Below are 23097 nucleotides of genomic sequence, written 5' to 3' on the forward strand. Positions count from 1 at the left end.
AATCAACCATATGCTGCCATATGCTCAAAGATTGTGTGCTTTTCTGGCTTACGTCTCCCAGTTGTTATCGCGATTTAAGCCATCAATTTATGAATTCAAACTGCAGTTTTTCACATTTGCTATTACTTCTTTTGTCATTAGTGGCTGTTTTATTGCACCAATTCCTGAGTTTGTTGCTCTAAAGGCAACATTATCACTCTAGCTACATTCTGGGCTGCCTTGCATATTCATGCTTTCTACATATTTCTCATTCATGTAAATAAATAATATTATTACAAGCCTGAACACAACTGAAAAGAGTAAGTTGTAAAACGTATGATGTATGCTCTTTAAGATGGGTTCTTTGTTCCACATGTTTAAATATGTCCATTCTATGAAGTGAACTGAGAGTCATAGAGCCACAGAGCAATAAAACTGTAACATCACTGAAGAATGGGAAACCATCTAGCTATATAACCTACAGCTGTAGGTGAAGGTTGCTGTCAACACACACAAACGCAGACTTGGACAAATGAGATAAATGACGATAGACACATACTCAGTCAGTGTTAAAGTACATTTTGAAGCATCAATCAACCTTACTTGCATGATTTTGAACTGTTGCGGGAAATCAAAACACATAAACCTAAGCTATTATTCCTGAACTCACCATGCCAGTCCTAAAAACAGAACACAGATGTGTGCATGTGTGTGTGTGTGTGTGTGTGTGTGTGTGTGTGTGTGTGTGTGTGTGTGTGTGTGTGTGTGTGTGTGTGTGTGTGTGTGTGTGTGCGTGTGTGTGTGTGGTGTTACAAGGCGTAAGGTTATGTTATATTTATGGGGATGGGGAGAAATAAAGCCCACTGTGAGTGAAACAAATCACAGATTTGTTTGCCTTTAAAAGAAAGGATTGCTGATGACACATCAACTCAGAATTATTTTAATTTTATTTGTATTCTTCATTTTAAATGCATTTTGAGATACTTCTGAAAATATAATCAGTGTACCAAATAAATTAAAAAAAAACCTTTGTGTGATATTTATTTGTTAGACTATACATTTTCTCATCCATGAACAGATGCATCCAGTTATTCTGTACAATGAAGCAAAGTCTCACATCAGGAGTTGTTCTTTCTTTTTGAAGGAAATATAATTAACCACATTTCACAATTTTTTTTACAGATTTACAAAATGTGCTAAAGTCAGTGTGACTTTATAAGATTTTCAGCCTCTTTCTTTCATTTGCTCATAAGGCAGTCAGGCAGGAAATCAGACGTTTGGACTTTGGCAGATTCGCCTTTGATTGTCCTTTGACCAAGATGACATAAGAGAAAATGACGCAAAATCACAATAGACTGATTGGCACTGGGGGGATTCTGCAAGCTGTTCTGTGAGAAACGGGAAGAGAAAACTCAAAACGAGGCGCATAAAGAGGATGGGATAAAAGGAAAATGGGATAAACAAAATATATTTTTTGATCATTTCATTTAGAGATGTGAGCCCAGTTCTGGGTTTATTGAAACACCTCTCATCCAGAAAAGCACAACAAAACAAGCCCTTTTTTTTTCCACAACTCAAAGATGATGACTCCTTTTGATGGAGATGTTATTGGCAGGAAACATGCTCACACAAAGAGGTTAATGTATCAAAGACACCACGGCGACGACGGCCCCTGGGAGGAGAGCGTGACAAATGCTGTGTGCTCGGGGAGATAATCCAGCAGTCTTTGTGTCTCTGCCAGAGTGGCTCTTAGTTCCCTGCAGGTCCCTTCACATCCAGAGACTGCTGGACAGCTCCTGCCTGGAGGTTGCAGGCTGACGGGTCACAGTAGCCGTTCAGGCCAGCTGGACCAGGAGGACCAGGCACGCCAGGCTGTCCTGGCACGCCAGGAGGTCCCCTCTGCCCATCCTGACCATATTGACCATACCCAGGTTTCCCTGGCTCTCCTGTGATTACAAAGTGGGTGAGTTAAAATTGCAGGTTCATCTTTAAAGAGATTATTAATTTGCATTGGGTCCAAATGTTTTTATACCATCAATTATTATTATTATCTTTTTTTTTTGTGTGGTGTTTAGGATTCTATGGTGCTTTGCAAAAGTATTCATACCCTTTAAACGTTTGACGCAGCTCTACAAAATTCAATACGCTGTATTGAGTTTTAATGTGATAGACTATCGCAAAGTAGCACAAATTTGTGAAGGAAAAATATATCAGCTCTAACAACGGTATCGGACGATATTTGTCATCTTTTAAAATATCGGTATTGGTCCAATAGATAAAACTCGTTGCCATTTGTTGCTGGAGGGTGATATTATACATATAGTAGTGAAATATATATATTTTGGTAAATTTTGGTTGTAGGCCATATCAACTTCAATATCGGCCAAAATGTTCACATTAATTCATCCCTAATTTCCAAATGTTTTCTCTATCACTATCTAAAAACGTAAACGGGATGGTAACCCAACCCACCAAGAGAGCCTCAAGCAGGGAGGCAGCCAACAGGCTCCTGGTAACTCTGGAGGATCTGTAGAGATCAAAACTCAGGAAGACTAACATGAAAGTCATTAAAAGTCTAATCTAAAGTGCAAAACCAAACATTTTCACCTATGTAGAAAATTCTATGTGGTTTCAAGTCCTCTGAAACATTAAACAGTGGCAGCATCATTCCTCAGAAGGGAAAGAGAGACTGGTCAGCTTTGATGGGAAGATGGACATAACTAAATATAGGACAATCCTGAGTTCTGCTGAGGTAGCAGGTCTGTCCACCCTCTAGCAAGACAACATTGTAGCTCTGGCTCCTATAATAGGAGCCAGAGCTACAATAGCATGATCTGGATCAAAGCATATTCATATGTTAATACTGGCCCAGTCTAAGTCCAGATCTAAATCTAATTAAGAATCTGAGGCAAGACATCAGATCCACATTCAAAGATCCAACCTGACTGACCTGAACTACAACATCATAAATATATACCCACCTGGAAGCCCAGGAGGTCCTGACTGGCCTTTAGGTCCTCGTACAGTGGGCCCCCTGGAACCTCTATCTCCCAAGTCACCTGCAGCAGATTAGTCAAAAAGTTGTTCCACTGTCTCCTGTCTCGTTTGACCAAGTTTGACCCTTTTAAAAGAGAACACGGCCAAAACATTTAGTACCTTTGGGACCTTTATTTCCCATTGGCCCTGGTGGTCCTTTGAGTCCTGGAAGGCCCCTTGCTCCAGCTTGCCCTGGAAAACCGTTGTCTCCTGGGGGTCCTGGAGACCCAGGAGGGCCAGGTTTTCCCGGTAAACCTGCAATGCCAGACTCTGGCCTCCTGAGACTAGCAGCTAACTGAGCCAGCTGCTCTGTTTAGGTACAAAATAAAGAAGACGATTATCAGCATGAACGCTCGTTCGCAGCTCATAGCTATGAAGGGATCTCTAAGCACACAACATATCGTAATAAATAATGCAGGAAGCTCGCATGGCTCATTTCTGACAGCTCAAAGCAATGCATGTTGCGGAGATTATGCAATGTCTCCTGCATGTCTTGAACACTGAATTTAAGTGAGGTGAAACCTTGGTCATAATATCCCTTTAGCGTCTTCTGTTGTTCAGCTTTTTTTTCTTTTCTTTTTTCTAAATATAAGCATCACTAAGCTGAGCCAAACAGAAATAATGCTCTTCATTTACAGCTATACAAAACAGAAACTTTAAGCCCACAGTGCCAACGAACTAAAATTAATCTCCTGTAGCTTTCGCCTTTTTTTATCTAGATTTCGGTTTTCTTGCGTCTGAAGGAGATTCATGCCGCAGAAAAGCAGCTCGGCTGCTCCTTTTCTTCAGATTTCCTTTCCAGGCTGACTATGCTCGGAGCGGGGAAGAGCAGGTCTCCTGGAGGTGAGATTAATTTTTCAACGCGGCGGGTATAAAAAAGTCATGAGAGCAGGAGATGAGTTGTGAAGATGTAAGAGCAGAAGAATGAAGAGAGCAGATGTTGTGACTTCAGTGAAACATTTCGAAGGGCTCGGAGAAGGATGCTTTCATCCATCACATGAACAAAGGCTGAAGCTTATTTCATGTTTTTGTTATAGGACCCTCCGGTTTTTTTTAACCACAGACCATCCAGCGACAGCCCTGATCAATGAAACGACGCTTTAAGGTGGTAATGAGAAACATTACAGCCATGAAATGGGACACAAGGGAACAATAAATGGGGTCAAAAGCTTTGCTTTTCCTTTCTTCTCTTTTCTTACCTTGCATAACTCGCATGCAGACTTGCTTGATGTGCTGATCGCTTGGCTCCTTGCCCTATAAAGGAAAAAAAAAATATTGTAATGGCTTTCATCTCAGTGCCTGAGACGTACACTCCATGATGCCGTTTGCTCATTTGCTTTAGCTGAAAGACTAAACGGGTGAAGAAAATGAATTCTATTTCTCATTAATAAAAGAAAAGGGCGTCTTTTTGTCCCTGCGTCCGAAGCAGAAACGTTGAAAACAAAAACATTTCACAGATTTTATAGCATTCAGCTGACTCTGATAAGGAGGTACAGTATGCAGGTATGTTTTTGTTTTTTTTTTTGTTTCGGCTGCAGGCAAGTAAAGTCAAACACGAGACGATTCACTTTAAACAAAGTTTGATATAATCCCTGTTGTTTCAAACTACCTGACTGTATGTGCTTAGAATTTGCCCCGGTTCTTTTCCATACGAGACAAACCCATCGCTTCTATCCCAAAGTTTTATTCCTCGTTTTATATCCCGGTGAAGGATGAAATTGGAGCTATAGGAGTGATGATTCCCAAACACTGTTCATCATGTCCCAGGCCCTTTGCAGAAGGTGCCACAGCTCCAATTTTTCGTGAATCATTGAGGAGGCTGGGACAATTCTTCATGTATTGTACTGTATGTTCATCTCTTTGCTCTTTTTCTGGTTTCAATTTATGCTTGACCTGCTGATTCAAACTTAATTTAATTTGTGTTAAACTCAGAAAAGTGTTCATTGATGCTTTTCTATAGACTGGAAATGGTGGAGCTTCTTAGATGTGATGCATTTAATGAACAGGGAACAGCAGTAGCTTAAAACTCGTTTAACGGAGCTTCACTGGAGGCAAACAGTGCCATCTTTCATATTACGCTGCACTATGAACGTCTTTGGGTCTCTGTAAGTCTCATTTCACTGTAGGCTCATTTGTTGAGGCCTTTAAAAGTAATTAAGGGGATCAAGTTTAAGATTTTTTTTTTTTTAAATTAATGCTCATTAAGATTTTTTGTGAAAAGTAGAAGTAGCTTTAGGTAACAAGTGGTGATACAAATTGTGGTTTTCTTAACTCTTGCCTTGTGAGCAAATGTAATAAAAAGTGATGCATTTATCAGCTGTTCTATAAATCACCCTTATCTGGAAATAAACCTTTGACATCTTAATATTAAGTTTAATAACCCCTGGTTTAAAAGTAAAAAAAAACATAATTAAATCCAAAAATGTATTCTACGGAGGAAAATTCCTTATTTCATCCTTCACATTTACTGCCACCCTTAGATGCATAAAACGGCTTGAAAATTTACGCTTTATATTGAAATACCGTAATGCAACTCAGGAAACTAGCTTTGAAGTGTGAGCTTCGAAGATTTTCTTTTTACGCAATCAGTCCTCATCACAATTCTAGTGTTTCAGGTGAAGTAACGATGATCCTAAAGCTACTACTTTCTACTTATGAGGATCAGTTCACACCTGACCTGCTCAGACGGTAAGTTTTTGTGTCTTTCCTAGTCAAAGAAATAAAGCATATTTATATTTTAATTCGGAACCAGAAAAGCAATGAGGAAGAATAAAACTCAGACGTCCTCCAGGCTTCAAAAATCTGGTCTTTGACATTTCTCTGAGGGGGGACATCCTCATGTTTTAGGTGTTATATTTTCTGAATTACTTGTGTTTTCTGTTTCTGACCTACCGCAGGCCCCTGAGAACCCCGGACACCCCGAGGACCTCTGTTCCCCTGCATGCCTCGTGGTCCAGGTGTGCCAAGTGGGCCCTCGATGCCAGGCTGGCCTCGACTTCCCTCAGGACCCCTTTTGCCAGGTTCACCAGGAATACCAGCCTGTGAGTAAATCATTTAATCACCACACAAATATTACAAACGTGTTAAACTTTATTGGCATTTATAGAAACAGGGACCCACCTCTCCTTTTGGTCCAGATTCCCCAGCATCTCCCTGTGACATCATTGAAACTTAATAATATGCTCTGGTGCAACCAAAAAAACATTCTGGTTGTTGTTAGCGGACAGGTAAGAACTTACAAGTTCCCCTCTCTCTCCAGGATCTCCCTCATCACCTTGACCCCCCTGTCAAAGCAAAGCCGGTGTATTAATTTATGTAAAGCAGACCACTTTTTTTTTTTCTTTTCAAACACTTTGTTGTTGGCATTGAAGTGTTTTTTTTGTACTTGTTCTCCTTTGGGTCCTGCTTCTCCACGCTCACCCTGTAATTAACACATTGAAGGATTTACCCAGTCAAACCAGAATGCAAAAGGCTTTGTTTTAATTTTATATATGTTGTGATTCGCCGACTGGTGTTAAACAGCTGGTCTTTAATGAATATGTCCTCATTTCTTACCCTTTCTCCCTTCACTCCAGGCAGGCCTGGGGGCCCTGGGAGACCAGGAAGACCAGGATCACCTTTTGGTCCCTTTAATTAAAAAAAAAAAAAACATAAACATCTAATGAACAGAATGACATCAGCAGGATTTGAAATATTGCAATCAAAGGGGAAAACAAGAGGCTAGAAACTGCTCCGACAACCGAACGTAAGGGTGAAGTTTGCTTTGTGTCAGTTACATGAGCGCAGGGTGAATGTTATTTTAAACTATAGGACCAGGATTTTCTCAGGTATGTTTCTGTGTGCCGCTCTGCCTTTGATCACTGACCAACAGAGGAATGCAGAGGAGACAGAGAGCTCTTTCAGCCTGCTGCTTAGTCTCCCCTTACTGTGAAAATAGACCTCATGTGAGATCCAGTCTTGGAGTATTCTCCTAGAAATTCCCGAGAAACAATGACCTGCCCGACACACTCCCGACGTTTTCCTCTTGTAAACTTCCTTCATTTAAGGCATCAGGAATGTGTGAGATGTGTCACAGTGTTATGAGTCTTTCTATGGTTTTTCTGTAACATCAGTTATTGTATGGTCCCTTTTGCTGAAGGATGTTGAAGGATAAAGCTACATATATACACATTAAGCTAATATGTAATTTATTACATTTTGTCAATTTAGATATGTAGTCATGTTCTTCAGTTTGTGTTTTATGACTCACCCTTGCACCTGGCTTGCCAGCTGGACCTACAGGGCCTTGCTCTCCAGGATCGCCCTAAGAGTAAAATGAAAGCACAATGAAGAGGTCAGGAGAAGATAAGTTCAATGCATGAGAAAAAAAATCAGACGTATTAGCTCCACTCCATTCTGTTTTACTACAGCTAGGTCAAAATGAAATCCAGTAAAATGTTCAAAGATTTGGCTGTATTTTTGTCCCACTTAAACTTTTCAGATAATCCAACATTAAAACATTTTAGGCCTCGATCACCAGAGCAGATAACGATTACTCTTACATCACTGTGGAGGATCTTTGGCCCATTACCGTTTGTTGATTTGTTTCTGTTCGGCCGCATCAGATGGCTTTGAACGCGAACATTTTTCAAGGTCTGGCCACAGATTTTCAGTTAGATTTTAAGTCGATACTTTGAGTTGCTCACTCAAAGATTGAACTCCTGAAGAAGATTATTCCTCAGCACAGCCTAATTGAACTCAAGCTTAAGGCTAGAAATAGGTGACCGTTTTTATACACTTTCTTTACTACTGTTGAATCATGAACACTACTGAACACTGAACTTGTACAGTGATCTTAAATTGTATATGCCATGTTTTACTTGTTGTACAAATGTATCGTTCTTACTGTAATTGTAAAGCACTTCATGATGTAATCCTGTGATAAGTTCAATACGGACATATCCCACCTACTTTCGTCTTGTTTTTTTTGTGATGTCCTGCATGGGGTTTTGAACTAAGCTTTGGTAGGCTAGCTTTGGCTTGGTCGCCATTTCCATATTGATAGATGTCACTGGCTTTCTTGTCTGTTGCTGAATTTTTTTCATTTGGATTCTATCCAAGAGATCCGTTGACTGTCCCAGTCTGAATCAAATTCATTTGTGATTCATGACTATTTTTCACATCAGGTGGGTTTAGTTTGGATGACTTTTTTTGCTCTTAATAAAATAAATCTTCAGTGGGAGACTGCTTTTTGTATTGATTTAGGTTATTTATGTCTGAAACTGAACATATTGTTATGATCTGAAACACGCAAGTGTGACAAATAAAACAGCAAGTAGGCAAAAGGTTTTTGGTCCAAAGAAGCCCAGCTTGATTTCATCAAATCTTTGACTAAATGCTTGAAGTTGAATCAGGAAGAAACACTCACAGGCTGACCGATAGGTCCGATGGGTCCCACTTCTCCCTGTTCTCCCCTTTCACCCTGTGGTGTAACAGTAAAATTATGCAAAAAAGACTCTAACCATGCTGAAGTTTCAAAATGTGTCTGCTCACACTTACTTGTTTCCCAGAAGATCCCAATGACCCAGGAAACCCAGGCTTCCCAGCATCTCCCTGATTGGAAATAAAGAAATCAGCTTTCATGTTTTTGATGACCAAAAAAAGCAATCATTGCTATTAACTGATAGAGCAATTAACCTTTGGGCCACTCAAGCCTTTTGGTCCAGGTGTTCCAGGCAAACCCTGAAAACAAAAAGCATGCTGTGAAATTTTTCAAAATGTAATTTTATAGTACATCATGCAACAGATGACATTAAATGAAAACCAACCTATGTTTGGTGCCTCTCTTGGTCTTTACAATGTTTTGTGAAGACCAAGTAAAATCCAAGTTAAAAAAAACAAAAAAAAACACTAAAACTTCTGAAAAGAATTACATTTCACTGCTTTTGCGAAGAGATGGAAATTTAAATCATTCTTAAGGTTGTTTCTGTCAGCTATGTTATAAATTGATAGCCATTATTTCCTTGTATCAGACAAATCAAAAGGCACTGCATATTTTTTTTCTGTATCTTCTCAGAGGCTTGGCTCTGAAACCTACGCGATTCAAAAATGGAAGAAGCAAAAGCATTTATTAGCGAGTTTCAAGTCACTCCAAGGCAGGAGGCAAACTGAGTCCTGCTGTGCAGAAACCATCAGCTTCGATGCTTTAAAGTGCACCGAAAAAGTTCACTCAGTTTCAGTCCAATTACAGTCAGCCACAACAGTTTGAGGTCAAGGGTCAAACTCACAGGAAGCCCCTGAAGTCCAATCTCTCCAGGAACGCCCGGCTTGCCGATGTTTCCCTGCAGAGAAACATGGAGGGGAAAAAAATAGTCTCAGCTGCCTCAGCTTCTGAATGTTAAATAAAGTTCTAAGCAATGCCTTCATGTGAATGACTGAGGCATGTCAAATGATCAGTGAAACAGCGCAAATCACTCTCCCACCTTTGCACCCGGTAGCCCAGGAATGCCATCACGGCCGTCAACACCGGGTAATCCCTGAGTGTAGAGAGAATACATGAAAATATGCGTCACTTAGGACAACGTATCTGAGACTAGTGAAGGATTACTCAGCGATGATCAGAAACTTACAGCTTCTCCTTTTGGACCTGGAAGCCCTGTGATCCCCCGTGGCCCTAAAGCACCCTAAATGACAAACAGCACCCAGGTTTCCAGAACAATCTTATACCTCTGATTTATTTATGTCTGTGATGTTGAGGTCTACCCACTAACCATTTCACCTTTAATCCCAGGTTCCCCCATCACTCCTCTTTGACCCCTGTCTCCCTGAAATAAGAGGTCAAAACATTTAATACACAGCTGACACACGCGTACATAGACGTGTTCTGACTGACGAGCTTACAGTCGCCCCCGCAACTCCCTGCGGACCTGGATCTCCATCAGGACCTCGAGCTCCCTGCGGCAAAACAACCATTTATTTTTTTAAATAAATGAAGGTAATTATGTAATTAGAAGTAATTAGGAAAGTTGACGAGCACAACTAGCCTAATTGTAATTCAAAAGACTTACTATCTCTCCCTTGGGGCCCATCATTCCCGTGGCTCCACGTATTCCCTGTGGTCCCTAAAATAACAGTTGGATCAAACAGGAACGTCAGTAGGAAGAGGATGAGATTAAACTCTGATTCCAAAAGTAAATACCACCTAATATAGATATAGATAATAGAGACATTATCTCACCGTTGGACCCTGAGACCCAACGTCTCCTGGACCTCCCTGGTCTCCTTCCTCACCCTGAGCAAACAAAAGAAGGAAAAGAAAGAACGACAGACGAAAAACAGAATGACCTTAATGAGACGAAACAATGAGCAGCAGCCTTAACTAAGAGTGAGTCCTCTAGTCTGATTAGGACTGACGTTCCATCAGTCTCTTTTCCAGCGAAATCCTGACCTTATTTGCTGTGTGTTAATTATACAGAGAGGCTGCCACTCTAAATAAAGGTCTCATGCACATTTCCTAATGCATTGCATGAGTGTAAAAGCATTTAAATACAAATTATGAGACAAATTGTTCCAAAGGAAAATAATCATTACAAATAATTCCCTATTCTGCATCAGAGGTAGCAAGAGGATGCTCTTACATTTGGAGAAATTGTGCTTCATGCCTGGAGTTTTGCTAATTTTCTCTTGTTATGAACATTTTTTTTTTGCTTTAATATGCAAATATTGGGATGAGAGGGATGTTTAAAAAAAGGGGAAAAATGGAGTGGAGGGGGAGTGAATTTTAACTAGTACAAATAAAACTATCATTAAAAGGTTGCCAGCTGATAAATAAAATGTTAGAGACTGTTGTTATACGTTTTTACATATTGACCCTTGTGTTTCTTGGGGGTGAGGTTTCCTATCTGTTTCTGTAGTGTGGGCTAGAATAAAAGGGAAACGGCTCTAAAGCCCTTAAATAACAACTGTATACAGCAACACTTAGAAATGATTGGAAGCAGCGTTAATTTTTTTTTTTTAAGTAACATATACTTAATATGTTGTTAACAATACTGCTGTGAACATCCTTTATTTTATTTATTTTTTCTATTTTACTCAAAAAAATTACAATGAGGCAGACAACTTGAGTAAATACAAAAATCAAGGTTTCAAATGATGGTTCCACTTTTAATAAAAAATAAAAATAAAAATACATAAAAGAGAAATTGCACCTGTTGTGGGATAATAAATTTACTGTAATGACCATATTAGAATTTATCAATAATAATAATAATAAAGTTTAATTTAATAAGCAAAATTCAACGCAGCTTATTCATCTCTCCCAGGTGTGATTACAGCCAGACCTAAAAGACAGAATCACTTCAGCAGGGTCTGTCTGGCAACATAAAGTTGGCTAATAGAGCTAAAAAAAACAACACTTGACGCTCAAAAACAAGTTATAGAATAGATGAGAAACAAAGTCACTGACATTTATTAGTCTGCAAAGCATAAGGAAGCAGTTTCTAAACATTTGGGACACCAACAAAGCACAGTGAGACCCATTAAATACAAATAGAGAAAACATAAAACAGTGGTGACCCTTTCCAGGAGAGCGCAAATGGGCAATCAAGTAGACTCAAAAATAACCCAGCACAACAGTTAAAACTGTTATTATTTTGAGTTGTATTTTTGTGAAACCTGGGCACTTTTCTGTTCTGTACTGTTCTGTTCTGTTCTGTTCTATTCTATTTGTGAAATAGGTTATTTCAGTACCCCACCAAACCCCTAAAGGTTTCGGAGTGTCCTAGTGGATCGTTTGTTATTCTGAAATCTTAAACACTGAGTTTAATTGAGGTAAGTGTGGCCAGTGGCAGTACTTTAGACCTTGCTCTGGTTTCCATTTGTGTGCTCATGTTCTATGGATCATTGTCCTGCTTCAGAGCTGAAGCACAGTCAAGCTGAAGGTCATGAACTGACGGTCACAGAGTCTTCTTCAGGATTTTCTAGTAGGGAGCAGAATTCATTGGTCCATCAAGGAGGACATGTTGTGCAGGGCCTGAAGCAGCAATACAGACTTAGACCTTCACACTACTTTCTACATGTTTGACAGTTAGTTTGAAGATCTTTTTTCTGAAACGCTGTGTTAGCTACACACCAGATGTATGAACACTTAACACTTCTCATAGTCCACACAACATTTTTCCCCATGGGAAAGCAGATCATTAGAAATACTTTTAGCCATTCTGAGATGGGTCTTTGTGTTCTTTTAGGCAAACTGTTTTTTTTTTGTTTTGTTTTTTTTTGTTGCTGTTGTTTTGACCTCATAACACTTCCATGGAGGGCATTTTTGCACAGATGTTTCCTTACTTTTGAACCATAAACACTGGCCTATACTAATGCAGGTGAAGCCCAGTACACTTGAGATTCAGTTCTGGGTTCTTTCTGACCTCTTGCATGACCCCTTTGATGCACAATTGGAGACGGACCACTTCTCGCTGTGGTCCACTGGAGTTCCAAAGCCTTATGAATGGCTTGTAAGTATTTCCAGACAGCTGAGTATCATGATATGTTGCTTTTCTACAATATTTTAGTCTACTTTATGTTGTCAGACAGGTTCTGTTTAACTGATTTCAATATTAGTTTTTCAGATTTTCTTTTTGTCTTTTAATAGACAAAATCATTGCACAAACACTGCATTTTACATTTACTCTGGTCATTAACTTGGCATATTAAAATTTACTTAATGATCTGAAACATTTATTTGCGACAAAAACAGGGCAATCTGTTTTTCACAACACATACAGTAAATACATCTCAAAGTGATTCTCCATTTGAATAATATACCTTCACACTTAAACAGCTGGTGTGTTTTCTTGGTTGTTGTACATATTCAGCATATCTTCGTATATGACAAGCAAGTATGAAAATCGCACCTGAGAGAGAGAGTCTACTGACAGTAAATTATATTCCAGCATGAGGGAGATAACAGAAGATGGGACCAGACTCATTTCCATTTATATGGTGCACAGGAACATTAACAGGTGAGCATTGCCGTGCTTGCACATCATTTCAAATAAGTTATTCTTTCCGAATTGCAAAAAGTCGGAGGAATTACACAAATGCTTGCATCCCTGCTGTTTTAAACAAAGCAGCATCTGAAAAAGGTTTCTAAAAAGTAACAAACAGGTTTTTAATGCTGATTTTTTTTTTTATGTGGAGCAATGCTAACTGACACTTTTTTTCAAGAATTTGAATTTTCTAGTGACAAAATTTCAACTAGTGAGAAATTTCAACCTTTTCTTTGATGTGAACATCGTTTTGTTTGTTGTTTTTTTTACCTTGTGTCCCTGTTTCCCAGGTTCTCCTGCTTCACCTTTCACACCTTTGTGACCCTGGAAACATCCCAGAAAGCTCAATTAAACTGGTAATGATTTTTGATGGATTGATTTTAGAAGAGAAGGAATCAACCTCACCTTCATACCAGGTAGACCAGGATGCCCAGGGGTGCCAGGTGGACAAGAGTTTGGACACTAAATACCAAAATAAGTCAGTCAGTCGCTACGCCAGGCACCATGTGCAAAGAAATTACCTCCACATGTTTTTGTATGAAACGATTCCCTACCAGGTCGGAAGTACCAAGCATCCCAGCTGCACCCTGAAAGTGGGAAAAATAAAGTTATTAACGTTGACACTATTAACATAATCAGCGCATCATAAACGGCCAGATGCCATCCAGCAGTGAGACACCAGCTGGGACTTAAATGAATTTCAACATATGTATTCATGAAACACTGATATCTTATGATGATGGAAACCGATCATAAATGTTGTCAAATAAAGACAAGAGACAAAAGGGACCTTGCTTGTTACTTGTGACTTTTTACTGAACACATTCAGCTTTCTGCTGCTGCAGTCACAATCTGCCACAATGAGAAACTAACTGATGCATCTTCCCTTAAAAAAAATATGCAACTACTTTAAATAAATTCAAACATCCTACAAAAGTCCATACATAATTTAAAAGGTGAAACTCATATATTACATATGTTTATTACACTCAGACTAATATAATTTAGTTTTTTATGACCAGTTTTGACGATTATGGCTTAGAGCTAGTAAAAACTCCATATACAGTTTCTCAGCAAAAATACATTTAAACACCAAAGCATTTGCCTAGAGATTAGTATGTTCATGTGCTATGAGCTTAACACTTGAGTTATTCCTCCATGAATAACTCCACCAATTCGGCGTGGCAGGGATCAGGGTGATCATCCTGTGGAAAGCATCAGTTTATCTGGTTTGTTAGGTCTGGTGTCTGTTATTGTGCTGCAGGTGAGTTTGCCAACACATCAAGCATAATGCCATGGCTACTTTTGGCAGAGTAGGAAGAAGCCAAGTCCTACCGGCTTCTGCTGGCAAGCTTTTTCTCATAAAGTTTGCCAGCAGAGAGAAGTATGAAGGGCTCTCTTACATTTGTTGTCTTTGGACTTGATAAAACAGAGAACACAAGCAGATGATATGACCCTCTAAATGTTCACTGGCTGAAAACGTCACCTCGCACAGGCAGCTTTAATTCTGTGCCTCTCCGCTCTATATAAATAAATGTACTTTTATAATAAAGGTGTTGTTCACCTTTATTATAAAAAAAATCTATAGTATTGTATGTGGGATAATTGTCAAGACAGAAGCCTCTCAACAGTGTTTCACATATTATGTATGCAAAAACATAACATTTCTATATTTAGACTACTCCTTATTGGTCTTGTGTATAATTTCAATATTTTGTGAAATTGAGTTTTTGGTTTTGATTAGTTGCAAATCATAATCCTGTAATAATAACTTGAAATACTTTACTGTGTGTAGTGAATCAAAATATGATGCAGGTCTCATTTTTTAAACTGAATTACTGAATTTAATTACATCTTTGATGATTTAAATTCATCTTTGCATCTCATTTTATTTGAGATGCACTGAGAAAGTACTCAAGTTAAATATGTTTTCTCACTTACTCTGGGCCCTGATGGTCCACGGGGTCCTTGTGGCCCTCTCACACCCATTGCTCCCTATGCAAAACATAAATGCATTAAAACAAACTAGAGATTAGATTAATAATTGTTCTGAAGATTCCCCAGTTGTAGAAATCCTAAAAAGCATTATTGCTTACAATGTGGTTTTCAGTTTAAACTATTTAGCACTTTCTTGTCCATGCCTATAAGCATATTACAACTATCTGAAACTGCTTAAATTGTTGCTATGACAATTGAATATTCTAATTAATATAGATTATTTCACCATTCAGAAAATTGTTTAATTGTACTTATAGGTTTTATATGTAATCCACAGTCTCTGTCAATTAAAAGATATTGAGAAAAACAGAGGTCAGTTCCAAAGCACTGAATCTACTAGCCAGCCATTACAACAATAACTTATCCTAGTAAGTATATTAAATTATATTTTGCAAATAACATAGATTCCATGTTTATTTAGTTATTTTTAGGGGGGTTATTGACACTGATTATTGGATTTAAAACCCCAAAAAGAAACAAATTCTTGCTTTTTACTTACAGGAGGTCCAACTTTTCCCAGTTCACCCAGAAGTCCTCCAGGCCCAGGTGGCCCCTGTTTAAAGGCACATTTCATGTATAATATAATATTGGTATTTTTGTTCAATGCAAATGTTTTTTTATATATATTGTTACATATAGGAGCACTTACAGGGAATCCATCAGGCCCAACACCCTAAAGGGAAATTGCCAGTATGAAAATTTAGAAAAGACACTAAAACATATATGTTTTATATGTTCACCAAATATGTGAACATATAAAATGACTCATGGACTGCCATGTTTACTCACAGCAGCTCCACGAGGTCCGGACTTTCCAGGTTCACCCTGAGTAAAAGAAATAAACACATTTGACTCAAAAATACTGCAGGAAGTGAGACAAACAGGAGTACTGAGAGGGTAAAATTAAGCTGTGCGAGCTTGCAGACAGTCAGAATTAACATTCCACCGGCACAATCATATGACTAGGGCTGGGCATACTTGACCCAGCAATATTAAGCCTAATGAGGAGCAATGTTGGAGCTTCATGCCCCACAGGGATTACTTAGGCTTGCAGGATTATGTCTCATTTGTCAAGAGGAATTGGTTTATGCGCTGCGACTCTTGCTGCCAAGCCAAAACAGTGGATAGCAGCTTGGCACAGTTTCACTGAGAGCCTCCGAAGTGCAAAAGTAAAGGCTCACTAGTCACTCACTTTCTGTCCCGGGGGACCGTCAGGCCCAGGGTCCCCAACAGGGCCGGTCAAACCCTGTTGTAGCGGAAACACATCCAGATAAAGTTACACATTTTGAAGCAAATTAGTATCAATGTTTTCAATACATATAGGTAGAAATCTGTTTCCCACAAGAGCATATCTTTTTCAAATTACATCAAAATCTTAATGTACGTGTGAGATGACAAAACACAGTCATGCTTATTAAACATTTATATATTACAGAATCTATAGTATTGTATGTGGGATAATTCTCAAGACAGAAGCCTCTCAACAGTGTTTCACATATTATGTATGCAAAAACATGGCACATGTTTTTGCAAACAGATGCAGTGATCACACACTGCATCTGTTTTCAACTTTAAATAGCGTATATAGAAAGTTATCTACCCTAAATCAGACGTCTAAACTCTCAGACTGCTCAGTTGGGAGCAGCATTCCTGTCCGGATCTCTTCAAACAAATGAACTGAAAGAAGTCATTCCACACCGGTTTGAGGATTCTCAACCAGAGACACTAACAGTGTCCCAATAGAGGACCAATTGTTTTCAGAATCCTGCTAGGTATTCGCCACACAGGTACCAGATAGAAGTGTTCATTTTCCCTTTAAACTGGGAATTTAATAAAGCACGTAAAATAGAACCCTTATATTAAGGTAAATTATCGTAGTCATTTTTACAATTCCTTCAACAGCTAAAATGTGTGATTTATTGGCTCCTGCTGTCATAACCTTGCTCTCTAACTTAATTATACCGAGGCGTGATTCTGCTCTGAATTTGTTAATCCTGTTAAATAAATTCTTTACATTTTTTCCAAATGTTTTCCCTCAATAACCCCCTGTACACATACAATGCTTCCTAGGTCTCTAGAAAACTAATGTGAAACATGACCTCTTTGGTGGGAGGATAACACTTTGCAGTTCGCCCCACAGAACCAGCTCAAAGATCGCAAGCTGACCTCGTCTTGACCATTAACATGGTGAGCGGCTGTTTTATGAAACATGAAACAAACGCTACTCACATCATTTCCAGGAATTCCGGGTAATCCTGAAGAACCGGGTTTACCTGCATCCCCATCAGGGCCCTACGAGATTAAAGATCCCACAAATGATTCACCAGCAATTGTAGGAAACAAAAAGGTTGGAAATTGATAAAATTTCATAGTTACAGGAAAACCGTCCTTTCCGTCTAACCCCCGTTCACCCTGAAAGAAAAGGTATGCAATTTTATTGGTCAACAAAAGCTAATTGCAAACATTGTTAGCATTTGCATCAAAATATGGATATGCTTTTATAAAGTTAAAGCAACTCACAGCTATGCCATCAACTCCTGGGACTCCTGGGGGTCCAGGTGGGCCAGCGGGCCCTTGATTCCTCTGTGTGAAATGGTTATTTTAGAAAAAAAATGAGGTTTTGTGCTGATTTTTATTTGAAGTTTTTGTTAAATTTGTCCTTTCTTAGATCAACATGCGACCGTACAGCTAATGTATAAGAAAGAACAGGTGCACCACTTCATCGCATGATGCGAGTTGAAATCAGCACACCTGCCTAGAGTGGAAAGGCTGGCTTCTTTTAGAGACTGAACTATATTTCTGTTAGAATACCAGACTTTACAAGAAAATAAAGTTTCTGAAGGAAATTGTCAGTAGATTGTCAAATAATTTAGTTTTATAATATAATCTGAACAATCAACCACAAAAGTTTGCAAAGAAAATTACATTTTGCATGCAAATAGAGAATACTCGTTTGCACCTCTGTAGAATCAATCTAAAGGTTAAGACAGAATCACATTAAAAGTCTTACTTGAGAGAAGCAAAGGAGAACAAGCTGCAGGATCACCACCAGAAAAGACCCTTTAATCCCTGCAAACCCAGCCATGATCTTCCCAGGAGTAGGAAAGGGTGAACGTTGGACTCCTTTCCTCAGAGGGAGCCCCCGTCAAAACAAGGCAGCTAAGTCCACTGCAGCTTTCCTGCTACACGGTGCAAGGTCCCAGGACTGTCAGGGGCTCATGCATATTCATATAGAGACTGGAAACAGAAAGGTGATTGGAGGAGGCCTTCAGGGGCCTTCACAGGGGAAGGGGGCCACCCTGCAGTAAGCACCAATGAGCAGCGTCAGCGGGCAATTTAACCTCTGCTACAATCAGACTACAAGTAGTTTGTCCATACTTTAGATTTTATGTCCAACTGATTTTTACTGTTAAAATTTTGAAGAACAACACTTTTTGAACACTACTTAAATGTATTCCTGTACTATCAATTATTTACCTTTAGATCAATATCCAATAATCAAACATTTGTTTCTGACACTTGTCAGGAGGCTTTTGCTCTTACTGTGGCAGGGAGAACATATCCAGCCTCTGTCCTGGGTCAGCATTGACTGGAGTTCAAACTACATGAAAAAGGAAAAACAAAAAACATAACATTACAATGAAATGTCTGCAGAGGCATCTTTTAATCAAGCAGTGTCTAAGTGTAAAAAAGAAAAAAAGAAAAAGAAACAGAGAGTAAAAGAAGCATAAAAGAAGCATAAACAGAGAAAGAAGGGAAGATTTTCCTACCATTCTTTCATTTTGTTGCTCTGTTTCGTTGACTGGCGTGAAAAAAAAAAAAGCCTCATGGCCCTGGATCAAACCAAAACATCTCTGAGCAACTTTCTACGAGTAGACATGAATTATTGAAGCTAATTTGTTATTGAATAATAAATTATTGAAGTTTAAATTACTTTAAATTCTCAGTTGTCAGAGGACTTATGAAACTTCCCGCAGGAGGAAAATATAATTAGATCCACTTCTTTATGCTCTTTTTTTTTTCCATTGTATTTCTTAGTAGGGTATTCTCCCTAAACAGACGTGTGGTATGTTGGTTACTTTCTTATCCAGAAATTGTCATCGTTTTCACAGTTTTGCTGTGTATGTGTTTGCATTTGTAGCAGGACACGCTGGCTCTTTCTTGAGCTGTGCCATCAGAGTGACTGATTTCTTTTGGTATGGTGGAATATTCTAAGAACCAAACATGACTGTACTGCCACAAAGGCAAATTCCAGCAGTATTCCCCATAGATAAACTGATTTAAATCAGGAAAGATGGACTCTGGTCAAATTAAGCACCTATTGCGTTTTAGATCTACACCTCATGTACACAGTTGTGAAGATGCCATATCGTTGCATTGTTGTGCAGCTCAAATAAGTCTTTGATGTTCAGCACCATGGACAGGGTAAGTGGTGTTTAAAGCAACTCAGCCACTAGATGTCAGTCATTACCCACACAAAAAAACAAACAAAAAACCACCCACTGCAGTAAACCTTGTGTTTATTGTGAAGTTACAGCCAGGGTCTGTCTCATAAGAGCCATGATGAAGAGATGGTACTGCAAGCGTCCTAAGTGCTTCTCTTCTTGCCAGCTCAGCAATGTGGAATTGAGACATAAACAATGGTTAAATACAAAAATCATCAGATCCTGGAGCATAATCCTTTCAAGAAACTCAAACATGAGTCATTATTGAATTGATTTTTAACCCTAATTTTCCGTAAAGTGGTGGAATAGCTGCTCTTTTTGACACCTCCGGTAGTACTCGAAATCATGTTCCGTGATTCAAACCTTAGAAATGATTTTCCTCGCCACACATTTGAGGAAACGAGAACCCCCCCCTCCTTCACATGAATACCAGCTTGAGGTGGAATCCTCACAGCTATAAAATGGGGAGAAGAAAGCAGAAGCAGTGTGTTAGTAGTCAGGGTAAGTCTGCACATCTTGTGGCGAGGGAACAAAAGCTCTGTGTTTGGAAAGCTGTGCCACTGCCTTGAATAAATATTAGGCTATCTCTCTGAGTGTTTGTGATTCTTGCAACAGCACTTAAGCTCTCAAGATTAACTTGTTTTTACTAAATGTCAGAATTGGAATCTAAAGGCTTTAATTGAGTGTGAATAAATCATCTAGAAAAGAGCTATTCTTCCCTTTTTCCAGGAGTCTGTGCTGCCTGTGCTGCTCTGAAAGCCTGATGCTATTCAGCTCAGCAGTTTGGCTCAGGACTTATATTTTATTATTCCACTTTTGCTACATGTCAGTTGCATTTTAAAATAAGGGTAACACAAACCACGGTATGTGCAACATAAAATATTGACAAGCACAGCAGCACAGTAGAGAAACCAACTGAGGAAAGGCAAAACAATGCAAACATGCATCTTTGTGGTATAACAAACTTGCAGAAAACATCACAAAACAGACCTGAAACATAAAACAACCTAAATCACCAAATGGCTCATTGCATAGAAGCAAAGAAATTACATTAGTCATGTTTAAAGCAAAGCTTGGTGGTTTGTATTACAGCAAAACAAAAAAGTCTTGCTTAAATAAAAGGTTTTGTTTTGTGTTTCTATGAGTTATTATATATATATATATATATATATACATATATATATATATTTATATATATATGTGTGTGTGTGTATATGATTACTTACCCTGAAAGGTCCGGTGTAAAAACACTGTGGAATCACAAAGCAGCAGTAGCAGCAGCGCGACAACAGCATGCAGTTTTTGAAATACAGAATCAAAAACAAACTGCTTGTATCACTTTATGAGATAGAGACAGTTTCATGCAGAGTGGAATTGCTGTTTAAGTATTGCTTTAACGCCTGATCTGCATCAATAAACGGACATGCAGCTGAGACAGTGACTATTAGAGTAATTGCTTACCTTGGGAATCCATCTATTCCACAGATTGAATTGGAATGTAGCAATACATATTTGGTTATTTTTAGTCACACTTCCAGGAGCGAACATAATCTTGCATCGTCACACTGCAAGTGGAAGTGAAAAACTTCAGATCACACAGTGAGGTACCTGATCCGGATTTTAAAGAAATGTTTTGTGGTAATTGCTTCATGTGAATTTTATGGTTAATCATTGGAAACTACTGAACTAATCTGACTCCATCAAACTGCCTCCCAACAGCCCACTGTAATTTGGTTTAATTGATCAAATTATGTTCCTCCAACAACGAGATTGGTTGCGGCAAGAGGGGTTTCCTAGGCAACCCATTACTTCTGTATGTGATACACTTTTTTTTGCAAATATAATCAAGGTTTCATAAATCAAAACCCAATTTTCAAAATTTCTCTAGTATAACTCAATATAGGTTTGAATAGTCTATAACCTGAATTTCCAACGACAAAAAGAAGCATTGAAATAGTCCCTTTTATTTCAACAAATTAAATGATGTTTACATTAATCTTAATCTGAGTTTTAACTAATCTTTGCTATATGTAAATTTAATGTATTATATATTCTGGACTAGAGTGAAGTAATTGCTGTCCAGTTTAATCAACACTGAAGTTTTATTTAACTTCACATATTAGTGATGTCATAGTTACTTTGGCAAAGTAGCTTTAATTGAATTACTGATTACTTCTTGAAAAAGTAACTTAGATTACTGATTACTTGATTTGGAAAGTAGCTAAGTTACATTAATAGTAACTTATTTAGTTACTTTCAGCAGCTGTTGACAATAATCTTCCACCACTTGTGAAAATGACATTGACCTTTGCCAATATTTAATTGCAAGTTATTGCATGATGGTAACATCAACTGTGTGTATCTACTTATTAGATTGAACTGAGGGGGAGATTGTTTAATGGTTACAACAGAACAAAAAAAAAACTTTTGTAATTTTTGCATGTTTTTGTGTATTCCACTATTACCCCCTCCCTGCCCCAGCCTCCAGGTTCTGCGTTACGGCCCTGCATTTGCTGTCACAGCGCGGCCCACCTTTTCACTTCCATGAACATGGAAAGTTCTCCTGATCAGTTGACCTCTTGTTGTGTCTCTGCTCTGTCTTCTCTCACTTCCAGTTGGTCATGGCAGATGGCTGCTGGTACTGAGCCCAGTTCTGGCTTTGCTGGAAGTTTCTCCCTGGCAAAGGGGAGTTCTTCTTCCCCACTGTCACAACATGCATGCCCTGTATGAGGGACTGCTGTAAAGTCAACAACTCAATACAACAATTTGCTGTCGCCCCCTGCTGGTCAGGAGGAGTGAATGCCATTAGTAATGACTCCGTACAATCTGCAGGGTTTTATTTGGTACAATCAGGAGAACTCTCTATGTTTGTGGAAATGAAAAGGAGAGGGAGAACAATTAGGTGATGGCAGCATCATGTCAGCCAATGCCATTTTTCCAGGGAGCACCCACACAGCTAATCAACGTCAGACCAGGTGTAGCTTCTGTGGAGAGAAAAATAACTGAAAAAACAAAAAACTGTTAAAATAACAAATGTAGTAAAAACTGAAAATTTCAAACAGCAGCATAAATACAAACAGATCACAATAAACCAGTCTAAGCCTTCTCATAATAAATGCCATTACCATGGCAATGCTAAAATGATGCAAAACACATTCTCAAAAATCAATATACATCAAATTATAACATTTAACACTGAAATTGGAAGGCATTTTACATATCTAAAACAAATAAACAAAACAAAATGAATTATGAAGACAAAATTGACCATACAAAAGGAAAAGAAAACAATGGCTAGATGAGGCCAAAGTACCAGATTGAAGACTTATCCAGTTATATATATATATATATATATATATATATATATATATATATATATATATATATATATATATATATATATATATATATATATATATATATATATATATATCTTTCATTTTCATTTTTAGAAAAGCTATCATCTAAAATTGTCGTTAAAAAACAACTTTAAAACATTTTTGAAGTGTTCCCTGTAGTCTATTTTTTTGGCAAACACCAATAATTTCTATGTTTTTATAAGAAAATTTTAAACCAGGCGGGATTAGCCTTCAAAATAAAGCTCGCAGATGACCTAT

General features: G+C 38.4%; 1 protein-coding gene across 3 annotated transcripts; it reads right to left on the bottom strand.

The window, feature by feature from the left end:
* Window positions 1-908: 908 nt before the first annotated feature.
* On the bottom strand, window positions 909-21451 carry col9a1b (collagen, type IX, alpha 1b). 3 transcript variants are annotated; one of them, XM_008429861.3, is made up of 36 exons: window positions 20942-21451; window positions 20707-20730; window positions 18806-19934; window positions 18579-18636; window positions 18046-18334; window positions 17556-17618; window positions 17412-17447; window positions 17265-17327; window positions 16228-16281; window positions 15825-15860; window positions 15685-15708; window positions 15535-15588; window positions 14979-15032; window positions 13592-13624; window positions 13443-13499; window positions 13308-13361; window positions 10232-10285; window positions 10062-10115; window positions 9895-9948; window positions 9765-9818; window positions 9624-9677; window positions 9477-9530; window positions 9282-9335; window positions 8692-8736; window positions 8554-8607; window positions 8423-8476; window positions 7265-7318; window positions 6571-6642; window positions 6401-6436; window positions 6255-6299; window positions 6136-6168; window positions 5908-6054; window positions 4215-4269; window positions 3136-3324; window positions 2961-3038; window positions 909-1925 (listed from the first exon to the last, which is right to left on the bottom strand). In XM_008429861.3, exons 5-36 carry the CDS (start codon window positions 18118-18120, stop codon window positions 1729-1731), a joined length of 2040 nt encoding a protein of 679 aa, XP_008428083.1. In that variant the 5' UTR covers window positions 18121-18334; window positions 18579-18636; window positions 18806-19934; window positions 20707-20730; window positions 20942-21451; the 3' UTR covers window positions 909-1728. The 3 variants fall into 3 exon arrangements, with proteins under 3 accessions (XP_008428083.1, XP_008428084.1, XP_081472711.1); XM_008429862.3 differs by having other exon boundaries at window positions 18046-18272; window positions 18579-19934; XM_081616585.1 differs by having other exon boundaries at window positions 18579-19934; window positions 20707-21451.
* Between the last annotated feature and the right edge of the window lie 1646 nt (window positions 21452-23097).

Source organism: Poecilia reticulata, chromosome 15 (genome assembly GCF_904066995.2).
Source record: "Poecilia reticulata chromosome 15, P_reticulata-male-v2, whole genome shotgun sequence".
Taxonomy (NCBI): Eukaryota; Metazoa; Chordata; class Actinopteri; order Cyprinodontiformes; family Poeciliidae; genus Poecilia; species Poecilia reticulata.